This window comes from Orcinus orca, chromosome 2 (genome assembly GCF_937001465.1).
Source record: "Orcinus orca chromosome 2, mOrcOrc1.1, whole genome shotgun sequence".
Taxonomy (NCBI): domain Eukaryota; kingdom Metazoa; phylum Chordata; class Mammalia; order Artiodactyla; family Delphinidae; genus Orcinus; species Orcinus orca.
In genome coordinates this window covers 13,584,753-13,598,597 of record NC_064560.1, presented here as the reverse complement: position 1 = coordinate 13,598,597, position 13,845 = coordinate 13,584,753, and the positions used below count along the sequence as shown (strand labels likewise).

Here is a 13,845-nt window from a genome sequence, read left to right as displayed (position 1 = left end):
TTTACTTTTTTCTGAGTTACAACTTTTTCTTGCTGCCCTCTCCTTCCTTCTGTATTCAATTTTCTTCTTGCTGAGGTATACCCTTTATTTGCCTTCAAAGTGAGGGTCTGTCAATGGCAAATTGATAAGTCTTAATTTTCCTGAAAATATCTTTATTTTATTCTCAACTAATACTTTAACAAGGTATAAAATGCTACATTGACAACTATTTTCTCTAAGCAATTTGAAGATATTTTTCTATCTTTTTCTGATACCTTTTGTTTCAGATGGGAAGGTAATTGTTAGTATAACTGGTGTTCTTTAATTTTTGCTCTACAATTGGTTTAAAATTTTCTATTTGCTTTAATGCTGAACAGTTTCTCTATGGTTTGTTTAAATGTGGATTGTTTTTATTTAGCCTGTTCAGGATACTGTGTACTTCTTAAATATGAGGACTTGTCTTTCTTGCCATTTCTGGAAAATCTCAACCATTATTTCATGGTAATATTGTATCTCCCATTCGCTTCTTCTAAACTGTCATTAGACAGATATATGCTGTACTTTCTCATTCTATCTCCCATGTCTCCTAAGCATTCTCATATTTTCCTTCCTTATCTCTTGGTTCTGTATTCTGGGTGATTTGACCAGATCATCTTCCAATTCACTAATTCTCATTTAAGTAGTTTAATCCAACCATTAAAGAAAAAAAAATCAATGAACATTTCATTTATAGTTCTTTTTTTTTCTCTTATCCTGTCATGTTCTTTCATTAAGGTTTTATTCCTTCTTTTATCTCTTTAATTGTTTATTTTAAAATGATTATTTTTATGGCATCTTTCAGATTAGGTTTCTTATCTCCTGTTCTTAGAGGGACAGTTTTCTTCTTTGTTGCATCTGTTGACTATCCTCACAGTTTATATTTATATTGTGAGCACATCTTCACTGAGGTTTTTGATGTTTTAAAAAATACTTCCTTAACAGGAGCTCCCAAAGCCCTAAGTTTTGTGGTAGAGAACAGTTTTTGCATTGGCTTCTGTCAGGGTCCTAAGGGTTTTAATAGCTCTGGACCACTGAATTTTTCTCATTCTTTCACAAAACAGTAGCCCTTTGAGACTAGGCTTTATGCAGGGGGCCCAATTCCAGCTGCCTGTGGACCCAAAGGCACAATTTTTGCTTGAAGTAAGTATTAAAACCCCAGGCACCAAGGCTTATATTCTGTGGTGTCATTTCCTGCTTTTGACTACGGTTTTGAGCTGTTGCTGGCCTTAAAACGAAACTGGATTTCCCTTTTATTCCTTTAATCAAGGCTATGATTATTTTTTTTTGTTCGTAACACTTAATCTTATATTGGAAGGGCAGGGCTCATTCATATCAGCTCCATCTTTTATGCTGCTAGAAATCTGCCAAGGGAGCCTTACTGAGGGCTAATCTATATTTACTCTTAAGTTAATAACCTAATATTCACTTTATCCATGTCTATATAACATGTGTAGATACCACAGTTAGTCTATGATTTCTGAGTGCTCTGAAGGAATCTAGAATTCACTCGTAAGATATAACAACTAGAAAATAATTTGAAGTAGAGCAGCCAATTATAGAAGCAAAGAAAAACAAAGGTCTAAGGGAAAAACAGTACGAAATAGCATGTATAAGCACAAAAACTCATGTTCTCACAACCTAGATTTCATAAATGCTTTTTATGAAATCTGCCACACGTGTTTTACCTCTCTGAAACATTCCACTCTCTCACTTCCGATTTTAATCCACCGTAATCTTCTGGCTCTCCTTACCCTGGGAATATTCCTTTGGTGGTTCTGATTTTTCCATATGTCCCCTAGATGTTTTTCCTCTACATGCTTCCCTGGATTTAGGTATCAAATGTACACCAAGGTCTCTAATAGTCACACCTCTAATTTTCACCTCTTAAATTCTACATTATTGGACTTCTCGGGTGATCCAGTGGTAAAGAATCCGCCTTACAATGCAGGGGACTTGGGTTCAATCCCTGGTCGGGAAACTAAGATCCCACGTGCTGCGGGGCAACTAAGCCCGCATGCGACAACTACTGAGCTTGCGCGCCTCAACGAGAGAGCCCGCGTGCCGCAAACTTCAGAGCCCACGCACTCTGGAGCCTGCATGCCACAAACAGAGAGAGAAAACTCGCACGCCACAACTAGAGAGAAACCCGCGAGCCACAACTAGAGAGGAGCCCGAGCGCCGCAACGAAGAGACCACGCGCCACAAAGAGGCCGCGCGCAGCAACGAAAAGGCCACGTGCCGCAACTAAGACCCAATGCAGCCAAAAAAAACCCCAACAATCTACATTATCGCTGAATGTTTCCTTCCACTGGCATCATAAACTTGGCATGTCTCAAACTGATTATATATCTTCCTTTCTCCCAAACTGTCATGTCCTAACTGTGCTCTTTGTTATCTCTGTTAATGGCATCTGCCTCTTCCAACCACCCACTAGGCACTTTTAGTCTCCCAGCACCACCCTTGCTGTATAGCCAATCAATCAGTTGATAAATCTTGAAGATTCAGGAAGATTCACACAGTCTCTCCTCCAGTCTCTACTTTCCCTGCTAGCTACCTAATTCAGGGCTTCATTATCTCTTACTTAGCCTACGGCAATAACTTTCCAGTTAGTCCTTCTCCTCTCTTTGACCTTTTGCATAATTACAGTCAAACATTTCTATGACACAGACTTTAAAATATCACTGCACTACTTACAAAATATGACTTAAACATCTTAATCTCACATTCAAGAACTATGACTTGGCTGCAACCCACTTTTATAAACTTATTTCCCTTTACCATTTCACGCATCCTTTGCAGTTAAACTACATTACTCACTGTGCCTGGTAATATGTTCTGAAGAGTCTCCTCGCAAGAGTGCTTTATATCACGCAAGTTCCTGTCTGTGGAATGTTTCTCCCTACCCCACTTCCAAATCCTTCATAATGCCTTTGTTTTTGTCCTAGGTGGAAGTAATCTTGCCACCTGCTGAACTGTAAAAGTTCTTTAACCTTCTCACAAAGCTGTTATAGTAAACCTCAAAATATGCTTATTTAGGTCTCTGTCTTGCCTTTTCAACTGGATAATATAGTGGTAGTGGCTAACAGCATGGATTCTCAAGCTGGTGAAGTAGGTTTGAATCATGGTTTTGTCACTTATTAGCTAACTAATTTGGAAAAAGTTATTTTACCTCTCTGTACCTCAGTTTTCTCCTGTGTAAAATGAAGAAAATAGTGTAGACCACATGGTGTTGCTGTGAGGACTGAGTTATATATAAAGTTCATAGAACAGTATCAGACACATGGTAGCCACTTAATAAATGCTATCTAATATTAAGGACAAAATTGGGCACGTCTTATTTATCATTGTATCACCCATTCACATTATTTCCCACATAGCAGGCAGTCAGCAATTTTTTTTTTTAATTGGAAAAAATTATAACCAATAGAATACTAGGTAGTTCAAGGCACTATACACTCAAATATAAGATTAAGTGGTACAGAAATAGTGCTATAAGAACTCAGATAAGGGAAGTAAGATGAGTAAGAAAATACTCTAGGAAAGAGTGACTCCCCACTGAAATTGTATTTTAAAAGTTCTAATCAGAGAGAAGCAAACAGGATGAACTGATAGGATAATAGTTAAGAAACTATTAGCAGTCATGAGGCCATGAGATACTGGACTAGGATGGTTAGCACTGAGGGATTTCAAAGGGAGGGATAGAAACAGAGAGAGAAAACAAAGCCAGAATAAACTGGGTTTATAAAACAGGAAGAAGTAAAAACAAACCAAAAAACCAACAAGCTCAGTTGCATTTCTATACACTAATAATGAACAATCTGAAAAGGAAATTATGAAACAATTCCTTTTATAATAGCATCAAAAAGGATAAAATACTTAGGAATTAACCAAAGAGGTGAAAGACATGTACAATAAAAGCTACAAAACATTGCTGAAAGAAATTAAAGACATAAATAAATAGAAAGACATCCCATGTTCATGGACTAAAAGACAATATCGTTAGATATGAGTTTTACCCAAAGCAATCTACAGATTCAAAAAAATCTCCACCAAGGGCCTTCCTGGTGGCTCGGTGGTTAAGAATCTACCTCCCGGGCTTCCCTGGTGGCGCAGTGGTTGAGAGTCTGCCTGCCGATGCAGGGGACACGGGTTCGTGCCCCGGTCCGGGAGGATCCCACATGCTGCAGAGTGGCTGGGCCCGTGAGCCATGGCCGCTGAGCCTGCGCGTCCGGAGCCTGTGCTCCGCAATGGGAGAGGCCACAACAGTGAGAGGCCCGTGTGCCGCAAAAAAAAAAAAAAAAAAGAATCCACCTCCCAATGCAGGAGACACGGGTTCAAGCCCTGGTCCGGGAAGATCCCACATGCCATGGAGCAACTAAGCCTGTGCACCACAACTACTGAGCCTGCGCTCTGGAGCCCACAAGCCACAACTACTGAGCCTGCATGCCACAACTACTGAAGCCCATGTGCCTAGAGCCCGTGCTCTGCAACAGGACAAGAAACCACAATGAGAAGCCCGCGCACCGCAATGAAAAGTAGCCCTCGCTGGCCGCAACCAGAGAGAGCCTGCGCGCAGCAACGAAGACCCAACACAGACAAAAATAAAAATAAATAAAAAATAAATTAATTTAGAAAGAAACAAATAAAGAAATATTCAAAATAGGTAAATCCACAGAGACAAAATGAAGATTACTGATTGCTATAGGCTGGTGAGGACAGGGGTAGGGAATAGGGAGCAACTGCCTAATGGGTACAGAGTTTCCTTTTGGGGTGATGAAGTGTTTTGGTGCTAAACAGAGGTGGTTGTACAACAATGTGAATGTAAATGCTACTGAAGAGTTCACTTTTAAAAGGTTAATTTTATGCGATATGAATTTCTCCTCAATTAAAAAAAATTGTTTAAAAAACCCACATTGGTATAGCACCCACTAGAAGAGCTAAAATGAAAAAAAGACATAAATACCAACTGTGGGCAGGGATATGGAACAACAGGAACTCTCATAAATTGGTGTGTATGCATACATTGGTTATAATTACTTCAGAAAACTGGCAGTAATCTACTAGAGCTGAATCATATGCACACCCTAGCACAATGCCTAGTAGGTGCTCAATAAATGTTTATTGATTGAACTAATGAAGTTCCCACTGTTTTTTTAGGCACTGTGCTAAGACCCTGGGACATAAAAATGAAAAGTCATGGTTCTCTCTCCTAATAAACAGACATTTAAATAATTATAATAACAGTACACAGTTGGCTCTCTGTATCTGTGGGCTTCACATCTGCAGATTCAATCAACTCCGGATTGAAAATAATCAGAAAAAAAATTCTAGAAAGTTCCAAAAGGACAAAACTTGAATTTGCTGCATGCTAGCAACTGTTTACACAGCATTTACATTGTATTTACAACTATTTACATAGCAGTTACATTGTATTAGGTATTATAAGTAATCCAGAGATTAAAGTATAAAGAAGGATGTACATAGGTTATATGCAAATACTACACAAATAAAGGGACTTGAGCATCTGTGGATTTGTGTGTCCTGGGGTTGGGAGCGGTGTCCTGGAACCAGTCCCCTCGGAATACTGAGGGGTGACCACATTTACACTGTAGGGGAGCACAGTGTATTGGTTTTAGAGTCAGACAGACCATTTAAGCCCTGGCTCCACTACTGACTAGTTAGCTATGATTACAGGCAAATCTGAACTTTATTTCCGTATCATTTCTGGAATTTCTTTTCTTTCTACTCTCACTCTACGGTTTCAGTCTACTGCTGCTAGAGTCGTCTTTCTAAAACAGAACACATTGGGAATTCCCTGGCAGTCCAGTGGTTAGGACTTGGAGCTTTCACTGCCGGGCCCTGGTTCAATCCCTAGTTGGGGAACTAAGATCCCACAGGCCGCATGGCATGCCAGAAAAAAAAAAAAAGAAAAATCAGAGCACATCACCACCTCACTCCTTCCAGCTCAAAATCCAAAGATTCCCTACTACCTAAAATATAAACTTCTTAGTCTGGCATTCAAAAACTTGTGTATTTTGTTACCTACCTGTCCTTCCAGCCTTAGGTCACAGTCTACTCCCACTGTGTTCTGGAAGCCAGACACAATGTTCTGCCATCTCATCTTGAACATGTTTTGAAATGTCTTACCTTTGTGTCTTTGCTCAACATGTCTTTCTTCCAAGAATTCACTCTCCTCTCTACTTTGAGTATCTCTGAGTCATGAGAAAGTGATTTTCATGGTATATTGATAAAGGGTCTTCTACATGTAATTTAGCTTAACCTACAGATTAAGCATGGGAGAGAATAAACTGATCACATTTATGGGAGTAGACTGAACCACACAACAAATGAATAAATTAGCCATCGGGAACACACTCTGGCCTTGTGGGCATTTTACTCAGGCAGAGGAAGTTATTATTTTCTCAATACTAACCATATTGTTGTAGCAGAGTTATCTCTTCTTAAAAGAACGACACTGGAAAACTGCTTTTCTGGTCCAGAAAGTTGAATCTAATCCAGTATCAAAATAAATTGGCCCTATCCCTGTGACTCCTAGTGGCAAATACAGTGAGATACTCCCAGGAACTTTCATCTCATGGAAGTAAGATTATCTTTTGAAAGATAAACACACAAAGGATAAGAACATGTAATGGTATTGAGTGATGGAGTGAAATAAATTAGTGGGATCAGTTTAATTCAACAAGTGAATTCAGTTAATATTTACCCTATAGACACTACAGGGGATATAAAATTAAAAGGGTATGAGCACAACCATCAGGTGGTTTACAGTGGAGGAGAGGAACAATACAAGTGCCCAGGTAATTATAATATAAGAATTATATCTCAGCTTATTCCTAAAAATACGTACTTTTATTATTAATAAGACTGGATGCAGGGGAAACAATACAAAGCACAAAAACTAAATCCTATACTACAGTATACAGAAAAAAACCCTTACATTATAAAAGGAAGATGAGAAACAAATGTGGATTTTTAAAAACTCTCTCTCCATAGGTATACCTAATTATATTTTAAATATTATCAAAATTTTCCTTTTAGAAAGCATTTAGTATACTATGATTCACCTTCTCTATGATCTCCTTCCCTCTGCCAAAAAAAAAAAAAATCTAATTTAAGTATTTTTTCTATAACATCATAATCCTAAGACAAAAGTGGTTTATTTAGAGATACAGGGAAAGAAAACCAGGAAATAGTATTCAGCTAATCAGTAATATGATGTCGGACTAAAACTAGTAGCATATTAGTTGTCAGGAAGTGGAAAGGATTCTCAGATTTCAAAGCAACATCGATGTGATAAGACTCAAGGCAGAAGAGAGCAGGTGGTGTGGTAGCAGTCATTAATTATAAGGTAGCTGGGCTTAACAAAAGACACACTTTAAAGACTTATCAATTATCTTAGCATTCTTCAAATTGACTGTAAACTGTTGCCACTGTAGAAAGTTTCTAAGAAGAAAACAAATTTATAAATAAAAGTTAAAGTCAAATAGCCATCACAAAATAAATGACTGTTTAAAAAAAAGTTTCTCAGCTATCTAGGAAAAAGTCTTAAGACATTATGAAACTAAAGACAGTGTTAGAGAATATTGGTAGAATAACACATGCTGGTAATCACCCACCTGAACCATAAAACCACTAATTCTTTTAGAAGATTATCTAATTAAGATTAATTTTATTGAAGGGCTACGATGTGTCTGCCACTTTTACATATGTTTCATTTAATTCTCATAGTATTCTTTGTTGTCTACTCACGTATGTACTTGAATATATGCATGAATGTGATATACACAAACAGATATATAAATCTGGTGTACATATTTCAGTCCACACAAAAGTAGTTTCTTATGTTGTGCTTTCATTTTATCTTAGTCTGTAAAACTGAAGACTGTGATATTCATTCTTTTTTCCCACTCAGAGAAAACTTCTATAACAAAATGAGTTACTAAGAATTTAATACAGCAGGATCTGAAAACCTGCTGTATTGTTTACTTTTTACTGCTTAAAAGAAATGTGTCCTAGTTCAGGACTATCCAGTGCATACCGAAGCCATTAGGCTCCAATTGTGTGTGAAGAGATGAGGGTGGAAAAGAAGATCTGAGTGCAAATGGAAGCGTTGAAGAAAAGGGCAAGACAATTGGGGGGACAGAAGAGTCCCTAAAATTGGTAACAGGATATGATGACATACTTGCACTTGGAGGCAAGCTTGAGAGCGGTGGCGAGGCCCCTGGTTAGCTTGGCATGAGGAGAGCAGTTGCCAGTGGGCCTCTTGCTGTATCAGAGACTACAGACACCACACTGCCGAAACCAGGAGGACAAGCAAAGGGGACTCACTTCAGAAGAAATTAGAGGGCATTCTCAGATAATCAACAAAGCAGTAATCTCAGACCGAGTGACTTCTTTTTGGAGAGACAACTGGGAAAGGGGCCAGGGCCCAAAGAATGACTAACAGTGGGCTTCTCACAGACCCTGATGGGGGAGGGCTTAAAGTCAGAAATTTCTTTGGAAAAACTGAGAGATTTGACATCTTTTGTACTCTAGTGTTATCAAACAAGTTACCTCTAAAAGAATCTTATAAAATATAGGTGTTTAATATTTGTTGAAAGTGATTTTAGTAGACTTAAAACAGGATTTTAATAAAATAAGACTACCAGACACATAAATATCTCAGTTTTTCGTGCTCTCAAATATACTGGCCATTTTCTGTCTTGATGATCAAGAAAACCATGAAATGCACTTTTAACAGCACCATATAGTAAATCATTCATTGGGATGTCTTTTCTGCTATCCAGTCTATAATAGTCAGAGACAATGTTTAAAAAGAGTTTTCCTTTTCTTCCTGAAGCTTTACTTAAGTGAGAAACAGCTTTAATACAAAGGGCCAATTCAGCAAAATATAAGATTTTCTAACATGCAAAGTTCAAATTTATCTTTTGGAAAAGGCAGATATTCTAGATCTAATATGGCCATGGCCGAATTATTTTGAAAATATAATACACTTTAGAAAATGTATGTAAAACAATTTTATTAAAGGGTAAACTAATGAATGATGAAAATATTCAGTGGCAAGCTGCTATTATCAACGATGAACACAAACAGTTAACTGCTGGGTAACAGACTGGGACCTTTCACCGGAGACTTCAGCTGTTATCAAACTAATTACATTAAAAAGCTTTTAAAATGAAAACCTTGTTCTTACAAATAAAACAGATCTATCTAGGCAGTTTTAGGTAGGTGACGGTCTAGCAACAAAAAAATCTCACCAATACTCCAATGTACTTAGGGATCGCTTCTTTTGGTTCTGTTGTTAAGACATGGGAAAGATAATAATTTTGAATGGTTTAAAGTCACCTTGCTAGGCAAGTAACAGGAAGGTAAGATATTAAATGACTTCAGGATAATATAGTAGGTGCCTTAATAATAGAGACAAACTGATAAAAAGAAGAAAGAAAACAGGCTGATATTTATATCCTCTATGTATCCCCTAAATACCAATAGTCAAATAATTTGCATAACTGTAGTGAATCTTGGAAACAGATGACGGATGGCTGAATCAAACACACAGTAAAAGGTAAAGAAATGGAGTTTTCCCAAGGACAGTGGTGTGCTGGAGCCCACTTACACCAGCTCATGAGAGCCAATTGCCAAAGTTTCAGGAACTGTGTGAGCCAGTTATTAAACGTACCCATTATTAAAAATTAGATTATATAAACTTTTAATTAAATTATACTAAAAAAGGTAATAGTCAAAATTCATTGCTTCCTCTTTTACATTTTATTATTATGTATCCTTTGAGGATATTCACATCTAGTGTATCTACATGATGGAAATATTACAGAATGGTAAACTACTGCTCCACATCTTTTCCCAACTCCACTTTCAGTGACTTCATGTTGATAATTTCAAATCAGCCATGATGAGAGTAAATTACCAGTAAAATTGGCAAATGCTACAAATTGAGGCTTCTTTTTTCCCTCCAAAGAATCAATTTTAAAAAATTCACCTACCTACCAGTACCATGGGGTATTCTAAAAATATGTATAAGGATGGCTGGTTTAAAAGCAGTAACACTGTGAAATACTTAAAAAACTACTTCCTGAAAAAATCATTGATGACAAATAGGGAATATTCTCTTAAATGCTACTAAAATATAAATTAGATCAATCCTGGAATACTCCAGAATATAAATAAATGATTTTTTATTTTATAAAGAAAAATATGCCACCCCTCTTTGACTGCTATGACTTTGGGGGTTTAATTTTGGTTTGGAGTCATTCTAAACGGAAATGAAGAGGATGTGGCATAAGGGCAGAATAAGAAACCACCAAGAGTCATTGATGAATACTTCACAGGCCCATGCTCACAGCTCTAAGTGTTACCATCAACATTTTTAAATAGGAACAGCATTCTGGAAGTTGTTTTCCTGATGAAGATACATGCCCTTTTCCACTTAAATAACTTTCTCTTGTTTACATTCACACACCTACTCAAGTATCTCTTTTCTGACAATAATCTGATTTTGTTTCTGTTGTTTTTGTTTACTCACTTTTCTGTACTCACCATAACTCTTTCAAAACATTAAGTTTTTGTGTATATGGAATAGTGTGAAACTGAGGAGGGCAGCCATGTTTCTTAGAACTTCAGGGTTTTTCCAAGATGCCTTGCCTCATGGGGTGAGGAAGAGGCCATACGGATGGGACCCTAGCCTCCCTCATTCTGACATTAACCAGAGAAGCTCAGCCATTTGTAGCTGTCTTTCATATATTGGGGTTATGTGTAAAATGTCACTAGGGAGGGAGGGAGGTGGAAAGAGAAAAGAAAAGAAAACCAGTGTGTTAGAGAACTTAGGTACGCCAATGTTTGAGTGTGTGTGTGCATATGCATGCATGTGTACCACCTGTAATTATGCAAGGTGTGTTTGTGTGTGTTTTGGGAGGAACAGGTATAGGTAGATTGGGTCTATTCATCGTTAAAACACAAGTGCATTTTTAACTGAATTATACGCATTATATTTTATATATACACCTACACAAAGATCTAACTGATTTAAATTACTGATATTCGAGGTTTTTTTAAATTAAAATTTAAAGTTACAGAGTATGTAGATAATCTAAGTTTTAAAGGGAACAAGAAAACAATTCTAAGTTTTGAATCTTCACATAATTACATTATATGTTTTAAAAAATAAGTTCATGTGTTGTATATTTTTTATAAAACAAGGGCAACACTATCTCTCAAAACAAACAGAAACAAAGAACACTTTACAGAGATAAATAAAATGAGAAGTCCCTGAGATAGTAAATTTTTAGACAATAAAACACATTGCTGGTTGGAATACTGTCTTTTCAAGAATATATCCAAACACCTTTCAAACTAAATAGTCTTTCAAGTTTGAAAAGGGAAAATAAATAAATTCATTGATTTAAATTACTAGAAATGCATTTACTTTAAAGACCTTTTCTTTTCTTTTTTCCTACAGCAAGTAAATCAATCAAAGAGTAAAGTGCAATAATGACTGCAAGACAAGGGTTCAAGGAAGATGAAATACTGGCTGTATGGAAGATGTGTGTTCCACAGACTTTGTTCTGAGGTCTTCCATCCCAATACTAATCAGGCCCCATCTAGCTTAGTTTATGAAATCTGACATGGGTACAGCCTATGGCAATAAGGATGCAGGATAGTGATTTTATTTCTTATTTTATTCATTGCAGCCCCAGGGAGAGAGATAACGAGAACAGGAATGAAATCCAAGTCTCCTACGTAAAACACTGCAGAACATTACCACTAGGTCACAGGAGGGAAAAAGAAGAAACTATTTTATTTTAGAAGAGTTTATTTGTTATAGTATTTATGGTGGAAAATTATTTTGTTTGACTTACCAATGACTCATTAAAACCTCACTTTTATTAATCATATACATGGATTGTTTTCGCACAAAAAATGTTTGACATCTGCTCATTGGACTTAAAATACTTAACTACATTGTTTCAAAAATGAAAAAAAAATTACTATCACCAACTTAACTTATAATGTTGGGCAATTATAATCAGAAATAACTTTTCGTATTTCACTTTTTATCTAATATTCCTACTATTTGTCATCTTTTACTTATTGCTTTAAAGTGCTACAGGCACTGCCACTAATGAAAGCTGTGGCAAATTCTGGGAGAAATCACCTGGGTTTGACCCTTTCAAGAGCTTAAGAAGGTTAAGAAATTCCATAGATGGATTCATGCCTAATATACTTACACTGGTTGAGCCATGTAAAATTCCTGATATTTGAATGTTTTTACCCTAAATAACAACAATTGCATATGAATGAACTAAATATTGCACAGTGCCCCTGATAATCAAACACCCCTTGCAAAATGGAAAAAATGTTACCAGGGTTGTGAGAGTTAAATGAGCAACTCAATGTTCAGTAGGACATAGGACAATATCTGACACAAGATGTCAAGAATGATGATGATAATGATAAAAATTTGTATTTCCCCTATTTGACATGGAATTATCAGTAAAGTCAACAGCTAGCTTTCTGCTATGGTATTTTCCTTATGCAATTTGTCTATATGAGCTATACAGAGGTATAGCCTCTGTCTACGGTCATTTGCCACCATGTCATATGCCCAGGGTAACCATTCCTAGAAGTTCATCTCTCCATTACATCATTTTACAGTAATATTTTGTGAGAGCTTACAAACATGGTACTTAAAACCTTTCCAAATATATACTGGACAAAACAAAAACGAGTTAGGGAGATTATTGGAGAAGCTCTTGAACAAAGTCAACTTCTTAATACAAACAGCAGAGAGGTCAACTGGGACATATATTTCTCTTCATTTGGTTTCTACTAATAAAAGGACAAAAGAAAAATTTTAATGTAGATGAAAACTTTGAAAATGACAGGAAGATCCCAAAGAAGGCTAGAATAAAAGGAACATTTTGGTTTAGGGTTTCTCAGTTTACAAAATGTTTTAACATACATACTTTTATCTCTAAGGTAGAAAGATCAGATAATTTCACACTCTTTGTATGGTGTTAAGTAATAAGAAAACAAAAACCCGGATCATATAGGTAATAAACAGTGATGCTAAAACTAGAACTTAGGTCTTCAAATCTTAAGAATCCAGTATTTTGTCTCCCACTCCCCCCATTATTATGGTCTCTCAGCAGAAGTCACCATGATAAATTACTCTGGACACTTGATCAATTTAACAAATATCTACTGAGAGTATAAGGTGTGCACATTTCTACGGTCAGTTCAACCAAAGAAACCATAGGCAAAAATTCTAATGAGAAAAGAATACAGGCTTTGAAACAAAGGAATCCAGGAAATGAAATGCTGTATCATCACACAGTTCTACACACAAAAAACTCCTGTATGACTTCATTTTAACTACTTACATATGCAATGACCTTATTTACAAATGTCACTTTCTCAGGTACTAGGAGTTAGGGCTTTAACATATAAATTTTAGGGGGACACAGCTCAACAAATAACACACAAAATACACCACAAAATAGATGAAGTAAAGGGTCAAAGGTCATTTTATTGTCTGGGGAGTAGCAACAGAAACTCATGCAAGACTATAATAAGAGGCATATTGAATACTACATATTATCCACAAAAGGAAGACTAAAAGAGTGTATAATGACATCAAGTTTATAGAAGGGAGAAATGGAAATTTAAAATTAATCCAAAAGAAAGCAAGAGAGGAAACAGATAAAGAGGGACAAATAGAAAGCAAATACTAAGATGATAAATTTGAACCCCAAAATATCACTAATTATACTAAATATAGATGAATTAAAT

At 36.4% G+C, this 13,845-nt stretch overlaps 1 protein-coding gene across 2 annotated transcripts in view; it reads right to left on the bottom strand.

Moving 5' to 3' along the window:
• Positions 1–13,845, bottom strand: part of DNAJC1 (DnaJ heat shock protein family (Hsp40) member C1) — a 210,500-nt gene that overhangs the window by 62,029 nt on the left and 134,626 nt on the right. Inside the window, exon 9 of one of the 2 annotated variants that reach the window (XM_033407847.2) lies at positions 6–107. The exons of the other annotated variant lie outside the window; for it this stretch is intronic. Coding sequence (XP_033263738.1) covers positions 6–107 — 102 coding nt within the window. The remainder of the gene's footprint in view (positions 1–5; positions 108–13,845) is intronic. 2 annotated transcript variants of the gene reach the window in all.